Source organism: Blennius ocellaris (genome assembly GCF_963422515.1).
Source record: "Blennius ocellaris genome assembly, chromosome: 10".
In the NCBI taxonomy this organism is placed as follows: Eukaryota; Metazoa; Chordata; class Actinopteri; order Blenniiformes; family Blenniidae; genus Blennius; species Blennius ocellaris.
The window spans coordinates 13,474,549-13,495,305 of NC_137659.1; the positions used below are offsets into that span (position 1 = coordinate 13,474,549).

The 20,757-nt window shown below is 40.9% G+C and overlaps 1 protein-coding gene across 1 annotated transcript; it reads right to left on the reverse strand.

The window, feature by feature from the left end:
• Positions 1 to 446: 446 nt before the first annotated feature.
• On the reverse strand, positions 447 to 20,509 carry LOC308135653 (BMP/retinoic acid-inducible neural-specific protein 3-like; the record flags this gene model as incomplete). Its single annotated transcript, XM_080503732.1, is given in 8 exon segments — positions 447 to 1,572; positions 4,272 to 4,348; positions 4,351 to 4,517; positions 7,130 to 7,366; positions 8,040 to 8,145; positions 11,512 to 11,735; positions 16,786 to 16,988; positions 20,153 to 20,509. Coding segments are annotated over 8 exon segments (2,397 nt in total). The 5' UTR covers positions 20,410 to 20,509.
• Positions 20,510 to 20,757: the final 248 nt, after the last annotated feature.

Consider the following 20,757-nt stretch of genomic DNA (forward strand, 5'->3'; position numbering starts at 1 on the left):
CCAGATGGGCAAAAACAACACAGCACACACCACCAGAACCCTCCACTGAGATAGAGGGGGAAAGTGTACGACAAGCTAAGAAGGCTATGAGGACATTTCTACTGCGTGCAGTTGACAATTAGTCAAATTGAACATGTCTTTTTTTTTTTTTATAAAATTGTAATGATGGAGCAGATGAGAGTTTGTAAGTGATCAACTATTTATAATCAATACCCAAAAAAGGTTTCTGTTGAACTTAAAATAGGTTTTTCTTCACCCTAAATCCATTGTTGTGGGCTTAAAACACTGCACTGATATTAGGAAACAAAACATCAAATTTAATTGCACATTGTGTATGTACAGCACAGTTTTGAACAACAAATCACACATGTGACACAAATTTATCCAGCTGACGAAGGATACAGGCCGGTGGCGAGGAAATAGTACAAAACATCTAATGGTGGCCATTAACTACACAGTTTATTTGCCTCGTATTGCATGTAGTTTGGTTGTTTGGCACTGAAAGCTTGCAGGGCAGTGAGTATCCTGGTCACGTCTGCACTGGACAGTTTGAGTCTGTGGCGCAGCAGACACGCAAACAGATCTACGTGCGGGGCCCCTGGAGGCGAGAGGCGGTTAACCCTGTAGCGCAGCTCTACCAACTGCAGCAGTGCCGAGTCCTGCGATCCCTGAGTGTACGGATAGTCTATCTGCAGGATCAGGTCCTGAATCGCCTCGGGGTCAAAGTGCACGCTGTAACCTAACAGCTGCATGCTGTTCACTTTCATGTAGCCGATGTTGTTGGACGGCTCTGTCGCCTCCAGAGGTTCATTGTACAGAGTCATGTTTTTGTTTCCTCCCACAGCGTCCCTGCTTTGACTCCTCAGGTAGAAATGAACCGTCTCAAAAAAGCTCTTCCATCTGTTTCCCAGACTTAACGTCCAGTTATAGCAGTCCAAAGGGATATCCAGCTTTTTCCGCTCCCAGTCGGGGTATCCGTGCTGACCTATAGGCATGGTCCAGCTCTCCGAGTGGCTGCCCCCGAAGGGATTGACAAACAGTGACAGCGCTGGCTCCAGAGTGCTATTTCTGGTGAGGCAAAACTGCAGAGCGATTCCAAGGAGCACATGAACACGGTTGGACTTGACTCGGTTGCTCTTGAGAGTGAGCAGCATTCTCTTCCTCCAGGACGGATCGAACCAAGTGTTAATGCGCACGTCGTTGCTCACGAACACGGCGTGCAGAGAGATGCGTGGGTCACGCCGCTGAAGCAGGTAGCGGAGCTCCAGGTCCTGCAGATCTCTGTCACTCTCCAGGCCCAGGTAGGGGTCCGTAGGGTCGGGCACAGCCGGCCGGCAGACCCCCTGTGTCAGGGTGAAGCCGAGGTTACAGCTGGAGCACCGAGTCCGGTTCTCCACGGAGCAGGAGGCGCACCGGGGACCGTCGCCCACAGAGCAGGGTATGATGCCCTGGCATGTCGGGTGGTTGTAGGGACAGGAGCAGCTGTGGCTCTCATCGCTGTAAACACCAACCTGGTTATTCTCACTGCAGTACAAAATGGAAAGAGCGTAGCTCAACCAGAAGAGCAGAGGCCTGAGGGAAGAGACAAAAAGTGTTTCAGTACAACCCGTATTCAGCTGTAGTGGCTATCGTTTAATATCTAATTTGTATTTGTCATTTTGTATCATTTTAAGTTTTTGTGAATATACAATGACAGAAATGTTTTGCCTGAGAAGATTAATCCTGCTTCTCCCCCAAATAATGTGTTGTTTTGATGTGCAGCAAAAACAATTTAAGCTCGACTCAGCTGGAGCCACAGAAGCAAAATCAGATCAAAATGAATATTTTAATCCGCTGAATTTCCCCCTGTGGTGTTGATGAGTTGTGATGACATTCACACACATAAACATGCAAACAGATGCACATACTTTCAACGAGTTTCAAGGTAGGGGTAAAATCGATACACCACAGCATATTCTGCAACGCAATACTTTATTGATGACAGATGCTGAGTATTGATGTTTTATCGCATGAATAAATTAGTTTGTCAGATGCAACATTTATGGCAGTTTTTTTTTTGACTGCATGAGTCAACTTGTTTGTTTTCATATCTTCATATAGTCATCTTCCAGCTTTATAATTATTTTCCAAAGTAATTTCATTCTCAATATGGAAATATTAGTTTCAAATCTTTTTTTTTTTCAGTAATTGGCCTCATGCATGAGTTTCATGCATTACTCATTCATGTCATATGTGTATTTCCTACAGCATACCAGGGCTTCATTGAGAAACTGTGCTTGTACAGAGTTAATGCATAATACATAGTGTTCCAACAATCTGTGTACATTGAATGTTGGACTCTTTACTTGCATTTTCAATTGTTGAACGAACTAAGTGGCTTTTAAAATGAATTCTCTACTTATAGTGCCGTGGCATTCAGAAATGCATTACATATTTTCCATCTGCTAGATCTGAGGAGGTTTTGTGAGACAGCATGAGTTCTTCACCAGGCACAGCCTCATCTGGGGGATTCACGAATGTGTGCTATTATGAAAAAAAAAAAAAAAAAAAAAAAGAGTACCGGTACTCTCTTTATGTGTTGGCATTTGAACCTTTGTAACCTTTGTAAATAGTTGTTTCTGTTGGTTTTACCCACACTGATATTGCCTTGCTGTTAAAATGCCTTTTGTTTATTAATAGAAAAATATTGATTTGAGAATGCTTTTATGCATCTTCTTTCAGTATTGTTGCAATAGAAGCAATGTTGATGAAAACCTATTCCTTTTGGTCATTTTAAGATATTTCAATCATATGTTGTTTTAATACTCTTCAATGCTCAGGACTCAAGGTGCTTAAAATTGCAATAACATTGATTATGACTTAAGTATTATGAGGTCTCCGGGGATCCCATTTCCTCATTGTATTGCAGTTCTCATGTATTTTTTCTCGAGGCTGTTACCTGCAAAAGCTTCAAAAGACAATGAAAACAAATCAATAAAAGAATGCAAATATTTCATTTCTCTGTGACACAAAAATGGACCAACATCCTATCCAGTTACTCTGAACCGCTATTGAGTTTCTTTCTTTCTTTCTTTCTTCCTTTTTTTTTTTTACAAGCAGAAGGGGGTGTGATAAAGAACTGTAATTGGATTGTGGACTGAGGAGGCAGTGCCTGAGTTTCAGTAGCAAGCTGATGGATTGTGTCATTTAGTTAATTTCCCTGCCAGAAATAGCTATCAACACAGAGTGTTCATGAGAGAGCATAAATCTGACTGAAGTTATGGCTCCAGCGGCCTCTGATAGGCTGCTGAAATAGAGGACCCAGGTGGGAGTTTGTAGCTGGAATAGCAGCTGTAACAGTAAAAACAGGAGTCGATATAAGCAGAGTCTATGACCCTTTCCTGCAGATTTCTCTGATGGCCACTGTTTCTCCTCAGACAACAGAGTAAGATAGAAAATACTTTATTCTTCATATGACTCTTCCTTAATAATTTTTAATCTTAACTTTGTATTAAGTGATTCGTTTCACTATTTATGTACTTTAGTTTTCATGTCTTCTTATATCCCCAAAAACTCTTTTTAGCATGTACTTTTTGAATGTTTATAATATGCTTATGGATATCTGACATGGATATGTAATAGATGATAGCATCAGAAAGCTACCTATTTTGAATAAATAGAAATCGATCTAACAATTAAACATCAGGAGTGAATGCAAATGAAAATACGACAAATTCATAATAATAACAACAACGTCAAATGTACTCACTTCTCCAGCAGGATACACAGTGAAATCACTATCAATACGATAAAACATGATACGATACAGTGTGGTGTGATGCAATGCGATGCAATACAATACGGTGCAGTGTGGTATGGTACAATATGATACAATACGATGTGACCTGATGCAATACGACATGATACAATGCGATGTGATATGGTGTGGTACAGTACGGTATGATGAGATACGGATGAAAATGCTGGATCAATTGCAATGCATTTTTTTAAGCTGCAGACATTAAAAAGTGTCTGTTTGGCCAAACATGATCCCGTTTATCTTTCAGTGGCTATAGAACAGAGAATCAGCTTTGGTCCTGTCAGCACTTTTCACCTCACCCCACAACTACTTTTCCTAAAGTGCCTTCTAATAAGTACCGTCTCGCTCGGCTGCTTTCTCTTGCTGCCTGCCGCATAAATCATTCTCATAATTATAAGTTTTGGGGAGCACCTTGGGTTAACAGGCTGCAGTATAAATATTCCCTCCTCCTGTCCCCCGTCTTCCTTCTTACCTCGGCCTCTGCTGGATTATTTTCGGCTGTTTTCGACACCTCTTGCTAAGGCTGAAGAGCTTGTTAGTGGTGCGGCGGGGAGCTTGTTAGTGGTGCGGCGGGCTTTGGTGAAAAGCTGGCGGCTACTGGATTCCAGCTGCCGGTAGCGCTGGAGCAGGCTGCCATCCGTCCTCCACAAGTGCTCCACGACAGATGTGTTTACAGCGTAATGGGTTGGCAGCTTCCCAACAAAGCTTTGGAACTCCTCTGGTAGGAAGGAGAACATGAATAAGTAAACTCAGCCTGTGGCTACAAGCCGCAGGGTAACACTCCCCCAAAAACCGTCTATTCCTCATTGTTTGTCCTAGAAAATCAAACAGCTCAAGAGGAGGGATAACAGCTGCCATGGTGCCACAAGAAAGTGTGTTTTTGTTATTTAGATTTTCGTGGGAAGGAGGTTTGCTGATCTCATTGTCATGTCCAAGAACAAACAAATTGCTTTCACACTTTGTGAAGACATTATACGTTTGTACATTTCACCTGTTGTCAGCGTGCAGTGCTGCACATCTTCAAGCCAAATCATTTTTAATTAGGAATGAATGACACTGACAGCAAATGTGCAGTTCCTGTCCTTAATAATGTGAAAAAACACGTTTCCATGGTAACTGTAATAACTTGTCAAACTTAAGAAAGAAAGCAGCATGTTTAATTTGTAATGGGCTTCGTTTGTTAGATGAAAAGAGACTGAAACATGCTCAGGAGGATTTTCTTTTTTTGTCCGTGTCTCCACTCAGTCACATGTGCATCATGCAGTATTATGTTATCCAGCACCATAACATTGGCTTTGTTTCCTCTAACAGCCACTTTGTCTTCCTGTTGTGTAAACTGTTGTGTAAGTGCCAGTTGAGGCGACTAATCTCCTCCACAGATGTATTCTATGTTTATGGTAATTATAGCAGTCTCAAAAATAATGCAATTATACAGTAGTACATACATGGACACTGGCCAGGTTGGGGGTAATTGCTGGTTTATTTATGTGTGTGAAGGCTTTGCTTTGTTGTATAAAGCTCAAATTAGAGAAGGCTGGAAAAAGTGGATTTCAGAATATATAGTGGTTTTATAGTGTTTATTTACTCTTTTTGCTTGAATTCAAGCAAACCAAGGTTCCAAGGTTGCTGTTTTCTTTCCCTCTAAACATACTATGTATAAGAAAATGACTATATTTCCCATTTAGATTTTCTCAAAATAATGATGGAAATGAAGATTGACTTATTAAGCCGATCAAGTTTATTTTAACCACCTATGCTAACCTCTGGAGTTTTACTGATTCTGACCAGAGATTACAGGGATTATAGTGGATTACCTGCTACTACTGATGGATAAATCAGATATCACTGTTAGCTGTGGTGTGTGCAAGACACTGATATTACATTTAGGACTTATATTTTCATAAAGGAGTTGCTGGCATATTAGACGTTCTATTTTTACTTTCAATAGAAGCTATCATGGTGTACACCCACAGAGGGAGTAAAGTTCAGACCGCACAACCCTGACATTTACATGGTTGATTTTTATATCCTTGCAGATTTTTACATATGCAAGTAAAAAGTAAGGAAAATGATAAAAACATCAGTGTTCTGGCTTGTAGTGTGAAGAAATTGATACAGATTTATGTTGATGCAGTAGAGGTAGTGTACTGGAAAAAGTCCCTGTACAAGTGTAAACCTACTCATATTCCTTCGATAACTTTATTCAGTCAAATTGCCAGAGGATTAATTAGGACAAAAAGGTCACATCTTCCTGACAAGAATCATAAATTAAGCCAAATTACATAATGCTTCATGTACGGGCCCGAGAGAACATGCAAACTCCATCTGTTGTCACTGCTTTAAGTGTAAGTGATTAGTTCCCCACTGCACTATAAGTGATATGAAATGATTTGAGAAGCTGCTGGAGCCACAGCTAGTTTGAACTACTTTAATCTGAGGGACTGACAAATTATTAATGACAGAAAAAAGAGAAATATTAAAATACAAAGTTGTGTTTTACAAATCATTTTTGTGGTAAATGTTTTGGAGGAAATTGAACCATTTTTACGAAAAAAAAATGTCTATGTTTAACTCTGTGTCATGTTTTGTTTTACATTACATTACATCATCTTGTGAAACTTATGAAGTTTCAAAAATATCTACAACTGACAGATGAGATAATAGAAAACTTGATGTTTTTCACTCAAATTGATTGGAACTCAAATACACATCAGGATCAAATGGAAAGTTTCAAATGTGTAGTATCGACTTCAGCTGCAAAACACATTGGAAACAAAGGAAAATTGAAATGAATAATCATAGAATCTGTCCACCAAGACCTCAAAACCTCACTGGTCAACAACTTGTACCGTGTCCCAGTCTATTGTGACATTGTGAAGTTTCTTTTTGACATTTTTGAGAAGAAAAAAACCCAACTTTTATTCTGTGTCTCTTTGCAGTAGTTTTGTGAGAACAGATGGAGTTTAAAAAAAAACAAAAACAAAAACAAAAACCCTAAAAGCAGCCCGGAGCACCTTGAGAGCACCAGAACAATCATTTGATTTGACACAGTAACTGACGGGTCTCTTGATTTGGTGTCAGGCAGCTGCCACTGTTTGACAGCTTGGAATGCATTTTGAAAGAGAAGGCTAAAAAAAAGCCATGTTGTAGCTTTAAAACACATTTTTACATTTCTTTTCTCAGAAAAGGTGACCAGTGTGCCGATGTCCAGAATCTCAGGGAAGGGTTTTCAAGCCAATGTGCCACATGTGGTGTTTTTGAAAGCACTATTCAGGCTGACATTTTCAAGTCCCATTGTGGCGGGTCACGCTAAATAATTTTCTGACTCACCGGATTCTTCAAACTCCTGATTGGCCAGCCTCCAGGTATCCCTGATGCGCAGCAGGTTCTTCTCCAGAGTGTCCAGGTCAGAGAGTGGACAGTTACATTGTGGAAAGTCCGGGCTGCACTTGCACCAGCAGTCACCGCTCTGGCAGACGAACTGACCCTCGGATTTGCAGCCGACGTAGTCGAGAGCTGCTTGGATGAAGCGGCTCCGTAAATAGCCTGGTAGGACAACCTGCAGCCCTGCGGCATCAAACAGAAGATAGACGGAACAAAATAGATTAACATAGTAACAATAAAAAAAGACAGTATAGGGGTTTATGGATGCCTTTGCTCTTCTTATACTCCACAAATTTCCTTATGGGCAAAGAAATACACCAATCTCTCCTCTGTGTGTTTTATACATTTTAATGAACAGTTTCTTGTTTCTTTGTCGTCTTGTGTTTTCTGAAAACCATCAATATCGCAAAGACCCCACTGCTTCAGTTATTCACTAGTGGACCAGATAATGGACTACCTAAACATGTGTAAGTCAACTATACTTAAATTGATGACCTTCAGAAAAGTATTTCCATATATGTTTGAGGGCATTTTTAAAGATGTATGTATTTAGTAATAAAGAAGGCGCTGGGATTGGCATGCAGCTGGTTTAGTTGATTCAGTGAGATTCGTCTTAAAATGAGCAAAAGATAATAAAATAAAAGGAACCCTTTCAAGAAAGAGTTTTGATTCTTGTTTTTTTTCAGATAGGCATCTTCACTTTTTTTTGCGAAGTACCACTTCAGAAGACTTCAATCAGTCTGGATCAGAATTTAGTCTCAGTAATCTCATTTGATTTGACATGATAGCAAATAAGCTTATCTTCTAAAATGTCAAACTGTACCTCAGAAAAGAGCACATCACAGTGTGGATATACCTTGTAGCAGAACCTTGTTTTCTGGACTGTGGACCAACACAGAGCTGACCGTGTCCAGGTTGTCATAGTTGCTGCATCCCAGAGGACCGGTTCTGGTTTCAGTCACCTGCAGGTACACCAAGAGGAAACCATAGTATGACAGTGTGTGGTGATTTTGTGCTTTTTTGTGTTTTCTGTAACTATCCATGTTCACTGGTGAGATCTCTTAGGTCCTCACAGCCTCTGTTGACACCAAGAAAAACATTTATTCTTGTCCCCCTGAAATGACCTGCATGTTTTTGTACCCCGTGACTTTTTTTTTTTTTTGCACTTGTCTGTTTCTTTTCCTTTTTGAGAAAAGAATCTCATGCCTCATACAGCGAACCACCGTGTAAGTATTATTCAGAAGATCCTCAATTATAAAACCTTCTCTCCACAGACAGAATAATTTCCTCTGATGGAAGAGATGAAATCAGCTTGCATCCGACGGAGAAACTTTAAACTGATTCACTTGTCAGCTTACATCATTTCCAACAGTAATTTTGATGTGAAGTTTAAAAACACACAAAAGTCAATCTGTGTTCACATTTTTTCCCTCCCCGAATTCTCTCTGATTTCCAAAACCATATGTGATTTTAATGAATGGCCATCCATCCCAGGTGCTGCTTTACATCCCTCATAAAGTGCAGCGTTCATCTCCCTCAGCCCCTCTTTTTCTCTTCCTCTGATCTTCAATCAGCCTCAAACTCTGCACCTGCTGCAAAAAGCAAATAAATGGAAGTCGGCCTGGCTGGAAATTAATGGAATGATATCCTTAATCCATCAGGCTGACGCATAACCAGAGGAACATGTTCTCATTTTGGGGGGGCACTTGTCTTCATCAGTGGCTACTCACTTTAGCATCTACGTTTGCCCCTTGGGCTGATTAATGCGCACACTCTAATAGCCACTTCAGATGATAAAATGGATGATTGGTGTTTTATACTACAAGAAGCACAACTGCCGCTCCGCTTTTCTTCACCGGTCTCTTCTTTAAAGCCGGCCACCGAGCAGAGGAAACCTTGCATCAGGCAGCATTGTTTTCCTGCTGCTTGAAAAGTCTGTTAATTACTGTGTTTAGAGGCGGTAAGCTATAAAGACTTGAGAGACCTTCATTTATCATATTCTGATACAAATCGAGTGAAATGTTCCTTTAGCATGCCAAGATATTTTCTCCAAAATAAACTCGATGCTGGAGAAAAAAAACAAACCCCCAAAAAACGGGTGGAACAGATTTGACAGCCTGCTTGCTTCCCTGCAGCCACAACAGGTGAGTCTGCTAATGTCAGGCCAATTCTGCAAATATGCATTTATTCTTAATCCAACCCGATTATGTGATCATGGGGGGGGGGGAGTACCTGAACTGGTATTAAAGATTTGGGATTGTGTGAGTTAACTTGAAGATTCGGAAGTGTCCTGGATTCAATGTTTGCTCTCCATGTAAATCAGTTATTCAGATGAACCGTCTCCGCCATCATGATCCATTTTGTATTTTGTACTGTCTGTGTCTATGTGGTCCATTTTTTCCTTATGGTTCAATCAAGCCCCAATAAAGTTGGATATATACTCTCTCACTCTTTTAGGTGAAAAGAACAAGGATGATGTAAACTCTGCTCAGGACAAACGGTTTGAGCAAAACAAACGAGCGACTATACATGGCATGTTGAATTTAATGCGTATCTCATGTCCAATACAAATCTCTAACCGATCGCATGTTAATTTTCCTGCATGAAATCACATGACAGACAAGTTCAGCCCTCATGATGTGTCGAGAACAAGCTGTGAAAACATCCAAACCAGGGTTGCGGGAGAAGAATTATGTCGTTATTTCCTTGCAGCCCTGGGAGAAAGAACAAGTTTCTCCATTCTTGCAAAGTACGTAGGGACAGTAATTCTCCGCTCCTCCTCTCTGCTTCCTCAGCCTTGAACGTATGAGGTGTTACTCGTTAACTTTCCTCTAAATAAAATACCCCGCGTGTATTTATGTGCCGTCCTCAGTCCTGCCGGTTGCCAGATTGTCTCACCATGTTACGCATCTCTGCAATGTGTCTTGTATTTGTCCTAGCCTTTACCTCAGACTTTAACCACATCTCCTTGACTGGTCCACAAGGGGTCAAAGATAAAGTATGAATCAAACGAGAATGAGCCTACATTATGCATGCGATACAAGTGTGCTCCTTTTATTCCGAGGCAGCCAGCCCTATTTTAACAGTGTATGTAATTCATGCTTGTGGGCGGACCCATATTTTCTCGACTGAAAAAAAAATCATTCAAATTTGAATCACCATCATTTTGCAACACATGCAAAGAAACACAAAAACTTGACAGATATTGAGTAGAAACAGTATAGTGCAACATGCTTTTTAATGAGCTTCATATTATTTTTTAGCAGAATTGAGTAGAACTCATGCTTCAGTCCACCATGGTAATCCAAGTTTTTCCGCAGTAAAATCATTTGCTCGTCCTCGCTTTATCTTGCACATATTTTCCAAATTTAGTCTTCTCACGTTTGGCTGTTCTCTGTTCTTGACCTCAAGTTCCCGGATCATTCTTGTCTGCCACTCTGACTGATCACATGTGTACTGACCTCTGCCTGCATGAGCGCGAATAAACTGTCAGGGCCTTCATCTGCTTCCTGAGCCATGAGTTGGGATCCTGGGACCCTGGCATTAACCTCTCTAATATTGCAAATTAATTTTTTGGAAGGTATTTCCATTTTGTACTACTTCACTTTTCTTGCAGCTGTAATTATTCTAAAGCTGCATGTAGTGTGTCTAGGTGACTTGTACAGATTGTTTTGACCTCAACAATTCAACCCAAACCCTAACCCTAATTCAACAAAGACTTGCATGTTAATTCTTGATTTTAAATGTATCTTATTGAACCAAAGTTAAAGCAATATTTCAAATATCTAAAGTGCCTTATTGTTCTTGTGAGGATGTATTAGTAGCTTAATCAATGCCTGGTATCCGTGAGTGTGTTCAAGTATTACTTATAGTATTATTTATATAGCAATATTTGCAACAAAAACAAAAGTACACACAGAATACACAGAAGTATTTTGAACATAACCTTTTATAGGATATCAGAAATAGATAACATCATTCTATGAAAGAGAAGGCCAATGTTAATTTATTTATCATGAGCTCAGGACATTTTCAAGGCTCAAATAAAGTTGAAGTGAAAAGGTAGATAAAGCAAAGGTTTTATTTCCAGTGTGATGACATCTTTCTTTTCTGAATATATCCTTTATGAAGGTACAATGGGTTTAAGGAAAGTGAACCAAGCCAGCTCAACTTTGTGTTTTAATTCATGGCATTCCCATGTGTAACTGCTGGAGGCTGACAAACCACGACACGCCACAGCAACACATTTCGCTTCAGGCAGTCAGTATGTAGTGCTTCATTTCCCAGCAGATCACTGTTGTATTTGCACTTTTCTCACTTCCACGTACCCTTATAGCAGTGGATGCGATTTGGAGGTGGTGCAGTTTGCGCAGGGTGCTCTCTCGGTCTGTGAAGTAGGAGGCAGCCAGCTGGTGGAGGGCTTCCAGGGTCACAGTCCCCGTAGTGTTTGAGTTCCCGGTGCTGCTACGGCTGCCCTCGGCCGCCGAGGAAGTAGACGAAGACTCCTGGCTGAGCTTCCTTTTGTCCACAAATATCGTCAGAGACTCCTCCCCTGGTGACAGTCAGGCAGAGGCAATGAGAGGTTCATTAGCTCTGACAGAGCAGCACTAATCACCTTTCATTAGTATCTTTTCAGATTGGAGAGAAAAGCGCAGTAGTGATTAAGTGCTGTGGGAGAACTGATGGTTTGGATGATTGCAGGAAAAGGCACAGACAAGGTCTCTGCATCTATTAAACTCCTCATGAATAAAGAGAGCTTATTCAAGATCATTGATCAAGTTCCCTTAATTATTTTAATTATCTTAATTATAATGGCCAAAAATCACACAAGAAACAAAGCGGGTCTCTGGCTGCCACTGAGTCTCTTTAAGAAATAACTTGCGCACTATGTTAATATCACCGAGAGCCATGAAACCCTCTCAGTTCCATTAAAGTTTGCCTTCAGACATTGGTGAGAGATGTACCAATATATCTTAAAAAAGTTTATGATACAAAAAAATGTTTTATCCACTATTTTATTCAAACTACGAAACATTCCTATTTTACATCTCTTACACCTTTCAATACTTTTTCAAAGCCCCACAGGTCCTATAAGAAGAAAAAAACTTTCTTGAATTAATGTATTTTCTGAAATGAGCTAGATATTGAATAATGATATGGAAATGTCAAATATATAAAAAGTACAGTATTTGCACGAATGGTCTCAAACTTCACACTATACGTGAAAAGGTTGTATATTCGACCAGAAACATCTTCTAATCTGTTTTGGATGTCAGAAACATTGTTCATAAATTCCATCAAAACCAGATTTTCAATAAGCGAAGTGCAAAAGCAAAGCCGAACACTTGACTGTAGAAAGAACAGAGCCACAGTGCGAATTCTTCACAGAGTTTTACTTTTGGCGGAGGAAAGCCAACATTGAAAACTGGGCCTTTCTGTGATGAAGTGCTGTAATTTACTCTTTCTGGTAAAGCTCCTCACTTTTCTACTCACTTTTTTCGTCTTCTTCTCCTGCAATTGGTCATTTCGCGCACTTTCGCGGTATAACTTCCCACTACTGTATTCCCCAGAGAGCAGGTGTAAAATTGCTCCATTCACTTTGGGTGAAGAGGTCATCAATAAGACCCGTTATTTTTTCCAGCAGGCTGACTTGTCAGGATGATACACAGATGACTACATGTTCTTGGCAGGTACTCTTTAGGGAGCCTTGGCAACCATTAACTGAATCGGGAGCCAATTAAAAAATACCTTTCTGATTTTCTGATTTCCAAACTATCTATTTGCAGCTGACCCTCAGCCTTGCAGAGGAGAAGGTTGTATCAACACACATGGCAAACAGACCAAACACCAAATACCTTCTGTTGTAATAAACTGCCCTGTTAGTCCTTCTGATTTAATTTGCCTCTGAAGTGCCAAATCAATTTAACAATCCAAGGTTTTCCCACATATAATTTACAGTATGGACAAAGAAATTCGGTTGTATTGTTAATGGATGGTGATGGTGTTGTTGTGAGTTTTTTAGGAGGATCTGGGGCAGAGCAAATCATCCATTATGAGGAATGTACTATTACATAATGCAACACACCACAGAAGCATAAAAGTGCAGCCTGGTTACTAGTTTTGATTGTATTAAAAACATAGAACTAAATTAGATTTTCCAACATAGAGGAGTCTTTGTAATGTAGCCACTGAGTCAAAGTAAGTTATCTACACACTTCTACTCATCATTCAGCAGTAAAATGGATGAAACCATTGTGATGGGCGGGTAGTCGATGTAAGTATTTATGTTACAAATTTATCTAATCAAATTGCACAAATACTCTCAGTTTACACAATAGAAAATTTTATATTTAATTAGAGCGACGCAATTATATAGGGGGGGGGCTTCTCTGTTTTTCAGTGAGGATGGTAAAACACATTCAGTTAAAATGTGACATTTGCTGCTGTTCTCATCACAATAGATAAGCACATTTTGCCAACATGTTTGTGGTAAAAATGACATTTCTTCTGTGTGTGTTACATTCAGTTTACTCACACGTCTCATTACATTTTTTTGCCATTGTTCTCTAATCTGCTGCTGCTATGCTGAACACTGGCTAATGGTCAAGGCTGGAAACGAGGATCTATCATGGTGACCTTTTGGCTTGGTGATTACCGCTTTTTCTTTCCCCTTTTTTCTGGCAACAGATGCCATTTCCATTACAATTTGTTGACCTTTAACAAGTTGTAGTTTTGATAATTGCAAGTCAAACCTCACCATACCAGTCAGAATTTAAAAAGAAAAAAGGAATTTTCACCTGATATCTGACAAGGATGATTGACATAATGACATTGTTTATCAGTGCTGTCCAAAAAGGTTTCCTGTGATATCCAAACAATGTTCATTTTCAGCAGGAAGCTGGAGCAAGAAGTATTCTCCTGTCATTACTCTATTCTTGACGTGTTTATCTACTTTGACCTCCTCCCTATTAAGTTTTATAGCTGTATAACAAAGCCAAACAATGTTAGCCTTTGTTTCTGACAGCCATGAGTCATAATTCTTATCGTTGCTTGTTGCCCTTGTCAGGTAAACATCATTTGTATTAGCATGGGTGACATACAGGATATGTTCAGAGACTCAGAATCTCAAAAAAAACTGTGAACTAGACGCATTACATGAAGGAGTAGTTGGGTTGTCTCCACATTTTAGGTACTTAGTGGTAATCAAATGACAATCCTAAAGACAACACGATAGGCTGTATACAAAGATGGACTTCGACTTTGCTTCTGAAAAGCAAAGCTAAAAAATATAAATGGCCAAAAGCACAATAATTGCAAAATCAAATTAAAGTCCATACCCTCATCCATACGAATTAACGGAGAAATTTAAAACAAGCATATACAATCAGTTTTACCAACTTGATAATCCAGCTGTTCATTTGATGAATGTACTAATTTTTTTAACAAAATTTCCCAGTGTGCCCTTCCTTCATCCATCCATCCATCCTATTGGTGGGAAACTGGGGCTCAGCCTAATTCACTATGGAGGAGGCAGGTTGCCACATTCACAGTCACAATTTAAAGTTGCGAGTTAACATAAAATGTCTGTTTTTAGACAAACCGGAGAACTGGGTGGAAAACTCATGCATGTACAGTGAGAACATGCAAACTCGACGGCACGGACAGGCTTCCAAGTCCAGACTTGTTGGTAGGACCTCCCAGTCATAAAAGAAACCCTCATCATTGCAATTCTGAGATCACAATTTCTGATTTTGTTCATGTTGCTAAACCTCGTGATGAGCATGCTCACCTCACAGCGAAGAGACCCTGGTTCAAACCAAACTCAGTTTATTCCTGTATCAAATCTAAATGTTCTCACTGTGGGTGCATGAGGTTTGTTCAGGCTCTACAGGTTCCTTCAACAGTCCAGAGACTTACCGCATGTGTTGGTGTTAGGTAGAAGGTGACTTCAAATTACCTGTAGCTGTGTGATTGTCTCCATGTATCGGCTCTGTGATGGAATAAGGACTTGCCAGCGGTGACTTGTCCTGCTTACTGGCCATTGTTTGCTTTAAGTTCAATTAACCAGTGTTTGAAGTTTTGTGATGAATAAGTTAATTTAAAGGTATACAGGAGGATTTTCAGGAATTTTAGGAAAGAACCGCCCTCTCCACCGTTTGAAAAAAGTGCGAATGCGCAACGCTGTACCTGCTCCCGAGACGGAACGCCTACTAAAACGCGTGCGAGAGACATGCACGAGCCCAGTTCTCCTCGTGCACGCTCTGTTTACAAGTCATAAGTCGGCATCGCTCACATAAGCTCACTTTACAAGAAGATGTGCACCAGAGGGGGTGAAACTGTGTAAAAATGTCCGAGAATAATGCGTCGGGTCGGCCACCGGCTTGATGAGGACCGTGTGGAGTGAGCTGCGCGCAGGGACGGGCACGTACGACGGGCTTACGTCATATATCACCAGAATGATTGACAATTGGGAGGACCAGTTATTTTGATGATCCACCCGGAAGAAGAAAATCCTCTACTATACCTTTAAGAGAACACATCTGTCAATATACTCCAATAAAATCATAATTTGAAAGTATAGCGTTATTTTTTATTTATCTATTAATGTTGATATACCTTTCCTGAGAAACATTGGGCCTATTAGTGTCTACTTGTGTTTTAAGCTCTAAAAAGGGGTGAAGGTTGACAGACAATGGTGGCTGTAATGGCAGCACATTATTACTGTGGCTTCACTGCTAACCACTGCAGCAGAAACGACGGTCCCAAAATATGTCACCAATAAAATATGGCAGCCCATAGATCAAAAAAGACTTTGGCTTCACTTCTGTACAATAGGCAGAACAAGAGGCATGTCGTTTATCTTTATATGCAGTATATTAGACTAAATACCCGGTGACCGCAGTAATTCAAGAGTCCAAGTTCAGCTAAGCAATAAAGGCTTCATTTTCATTTAAATCTTCAGTTGCCTTGCAGTCTGCTGAGTGCACTTCCAAATTACACGAGTACAACTTTTCCTTCATGAATGAATTATGATTTTATAGGATACTGACAAACAAGTGGTATGGATACAGATGCTTTGGCTGGTATTGTGTTGATGCAAATAGGATAAAAGCACACCAATGTACAGAGCAATCCTGAATGTACTATGTAAAAACAAAGAATTTGGATTTGAATTATCAAATTGGGTTGTTACATAAATAGTTTATTTTCCAGGACCATATTGGCTGTAAAACAAACTACACTGTGTGAATATAACTGATGAATGTGAGATAAAAGTTGAGGAATTAGCATTAAAAAGATTATATTGTACAACAGCTGTGAAGCTCAGCTTGTGGAATCCCGCTGTCTTTTCCCGCCTCCTCCAATGTATTTGTCACAATCTAAACAACAGAGATTTGATGATATTTGAGCCAAAAAAAAAAAAACACTGATCCCAAAATATGTTTATATGCTTTGTTGCTCAGAAAGCAGCAAGCGATAAAATCAGGGCCCCATATGCTGTGAAAATAAATAATAAATAAATTAATTAATTAATTAAAAAAAAGTAACAAGCTCACATGAGGAGTGACGTGAATCAAGGTTGCTTTGAATCTCTACTGTACCTCCCAGAGTGGCAGAGAGGAGGAGGTGGGTGCCGTATTTCTTGATGAGACTCTCTGTAATCGTCTGGAGGGTCGGACGCCTCCCCAACTGGCGGATGGTGTTCGTGAAGTCTGGGTCGAGGGGCGGAGCCAGACCACCGCTGCCTCCAAAACCATCCCTCTTCTCCACCGCCAGGCTGTTGACCTTCCATCGACCAAACTCCCTGCAACACACACACACACACACACACACACACACACACACACACACACACACACACACACACACACACACACACACACACACACACACACACACACACACAAAGCCTTTAGTTGTGTATGACGCACGGTGCTGCAGATGAACACAGACGGATGCATGGTACCTATATTGAGGCATATATTACAGGCCTGACTGAACAGATTCATTCCTATAGAGGGCTGACACGATGTGTCAGTGATAATCTGACGAGCTCTATCTAACTGCACAGGTGAAGGACTTTTCGACCTTGCTGGACCTCTCCATTGTAGGTAAAAAATCAAATCAGGTTTTTATGTATTACTGTTACATTTTCACTGACATGTAACCTGAGGTTCTCACAAAGTCTATTTTATTCCACAGTGATTGTACCTTTTCTATTTAACATACTTATGTTATACTGATTAAAATGTTAGTTTTTATACAAGTGGATACTTTAAACAAGTGCGTAAAATGTTTCTATACTGGTTCTCTTTTGTTCAGTGGGTTCAGTCAAGCTTGCTCTCATACTACTACTCTTCAGATGAGCAGAAATGAGACATGTTAAGAATTATTCGGCACTCAGTTTATGCTCTGCTCACCTGTTGTTCTCAAGCACTCATCACAGCAAGTTCTGATGCATTTGGCCTTTAGACTGATGAAACCTTGTTGCTTCATTCACTTTAACCAGCAGCTAGTAGGAGCTTTTTGTTGAGGCTCAAACACATTGCATCAATCTACCAATGAGAGCAATATAATAGGAAAAAAAAAAAACTTTGGGAAGGGGAATATTTTCACATGTACCGGTAGTAGTATTTCTAGAATCTAGTTTCTTGTCTTCAGGCTGGTTGGAGGTCGGTACTGTGTAGCTCTGATATTAGAAAGAATCCGAATCACATTGATTTGTAATATTGCTTCTTTATATTGCTTCTTAGATATTGCTTCTATTTCTCCACTTCACTGGCGAACACAGGTCTGTTTCTGTATTCTTCTTCACTTTCTTAAAACCATTTGCCAGGAAACCCCACTAAAAACAAACGTTCCATTTTCCAATCAAACTTTAGAAGACTGCAGAAACAGTGGCAAAAATATGACATTACCTTTCAAGAAACTCAGAATTGTGTTTTACCAAATCACTTTTTTCCCCCACCCATTTAGAGATTGTAGAGTTGCCCCCAGAGGACCCCTGGTAGAGAATCAGATTTATAGGGCTCACAGAGAGAGCACAGCTTTAAATAACTCCGATACATGCATAAAGGGAAACTTATTGGGATGCAAAGCTGTGCCTCATTCAGCCTCAGAAAGGCACAAAATAAAGTCCAACATCATCAGCTGCCTTCATTTGTTATCTTATGCCCCTTGGACACGAGTCTCGCTGAGCTGCAGAGACACAAACTGTCTGTCACTCTGTATAGCACCAGTTATTGTCTGCCTCTCCCACAGCGTTCGCCTGCTGCTCTGTGTCCCTCCCTCCACTTCCAGGAGGCCATCAAATCCCTGCCACGAGAAAAACGATCGGCAGGGAAATAATTGGAGGACCGGGACAGTGTGGAGTGTATTATTACAGCCAATCATCATAACGAGGGGACAGGCTGAGTGTCTGTCTCCAGTGGACATCTGGGCAGTGGAGCTTCGCCCAGGGTTTAGCCTCCAGATATTCCACCAGCAATGCACATTGTGGCAATTAAAGGAGCTGTAGGAGTGTACCTTACCTAACCATGAAACCCTATGCGGTGTGAAGAGAAAGCAATAAGCCATGATATAAACCTTTCTTGAAAGGGTGCAAAAAAATATAAACGGAGCAGCTGTGGGGAACAAATGGACAGCTTAATCACACGCTGCCACATGACTGACAGCCACATGCCATTCACTGTGGTCCAGCTATTACAGGGGTTTAGGGGTGTGTAAGCCTCAGGCTATTTAAGAACACATGCCAATGAAAAAATTAGGCGCTTACAAGAAGTGTGAGGGGGTACAATATATTTCTCAGTCTTTCCACTTTCAGATTTTATCTCCAAAACTTTAAATAACAGCCAACATCAGGTAGAGAAAAGTGCAAACAGTCTCATAAGGGCTTTCCTGTCAGTTATCATCTTATTACAGCAGGCTTTTACCTCAGCTGGGTCTCATTTTGGAACCATCCTTAAAATCCTCAAATCCCTAATCTGCAGAGCATCCTTTGAGTTAAAAATGTGAGCAGCCGGCTTACAGGGTACAGGGCTGACTGCTGCAGGGTAAAAGTCCCCAAAGAGGTGAGACATCAACTGCCAATACTGACAGTGGCTGTCATGGACCATATACCAGCTCTCTTCTTTTTTGTCTCTAACCCCAACAATGATTTTTCACTACCTATACAAAACTAGAACCTTTTCGAAGGACATTTGTACTGCAAGTCTGTTCTCTTATAAAGCCCTATGAGAGATGACAATGGAGCAATTGATCTATACACCTATGTATTCACAAGCAGTTATATTTACTGGCGGCTGAAAAGCAACTTCCCATTCTTCAACCAAACTCTGCAACACCTCAGGCATGTAAGAACCAACTTAAATTCCAACAGGAAATGTGGAATATATTACCCAAAGAAAGCTTGTACTGCAATAGAGGTTGGAGCAGCAGCTGGTAAGTGCACCTTCGGGATGCTGCTGAAACTCACTGGAAAGATGAAATAAATGCTGGCATTGGATTGCCTCCTGCTGCAGAGGTCATTTTGAAAGATCAGCAATAACACTCCCATCACATTCCAGAAGGTGAAACATAAACCTCCCCCCAAAAAATACCCAAACGCTGGCTGATGCTCAGATGCCTGATCTGTTTGCAGTCAGAATGCTGAGAGAGCAAAGGGCACTCTCTCCGTGACTACAGCTCTTCAGGTTTGCTCATCAGCTTGCGAGTAAATTGGTGCAGATACCTGTGAGGGCAATTCTGAGTGTGCAGGTGTTCGTTCCAAACACTCCAGCGGCTGCCTGCGCTGATAAGTTGCACTCTGGCTCAAATTGCTCATCGGTAAAATGATCCAGTAGCAAATGGACATGAAAACCCGCAAACAGCACAGCCCCAAAGTCTTCTTGTATCTCAAGAATAATATTCCTCACGCGCGCACATCATATTCATTCAATTATCACTGTTGACTTGAAGGACATATCTCACCTATAGATTTTGTATCTGGTGCTGAATCCCTGCTGGTACCTTTCCGCAGCCTCGGTGAACTCCAGAGATTGGTGGAACGGCCCTTTATCAGACAGCAGCCAGCCCAGAGGGTCGGGGGCGCTGTCGGCTTGTCCGGCGGCTGCGGCTCCGGCGGCGGCGGCAGTCCTGGAGGTCCAGCAGCAGCAGAGCCAGAGGCTGAGAGCCGCCCCCTCCCATAGCAGAGACAGCCGCTTATGACTGATTCTCTGACAGCTCATGCTTCACCCAGTGACACCTCATTCTCTCCGGACCGAGAGGACAACAACTCTTAAGAATCCAAAAGTGGCCTGGCGCGTTGCGCGCATTTGAACGGTTGCCCAAAATTCATTTTAAACCCTCTTAATATTAAGAAATGAATTGTCAAGCGGTACAGTTGATGGTTTGAACACGCGTTAACCTGATTCTGCTATAGGAGCAGCTCTCAGGAATGAACGAACTCCTCCGATCTTGCGCGTCGAAACAAGAAGAGAAAAAAAACCAACTCAAATTCTGTGATCCGATGACAAAAAAAACAAGTGATTTTCACCAAGTCCTTTACATCGAGTGCTGTTCCAACTTGAGATCTG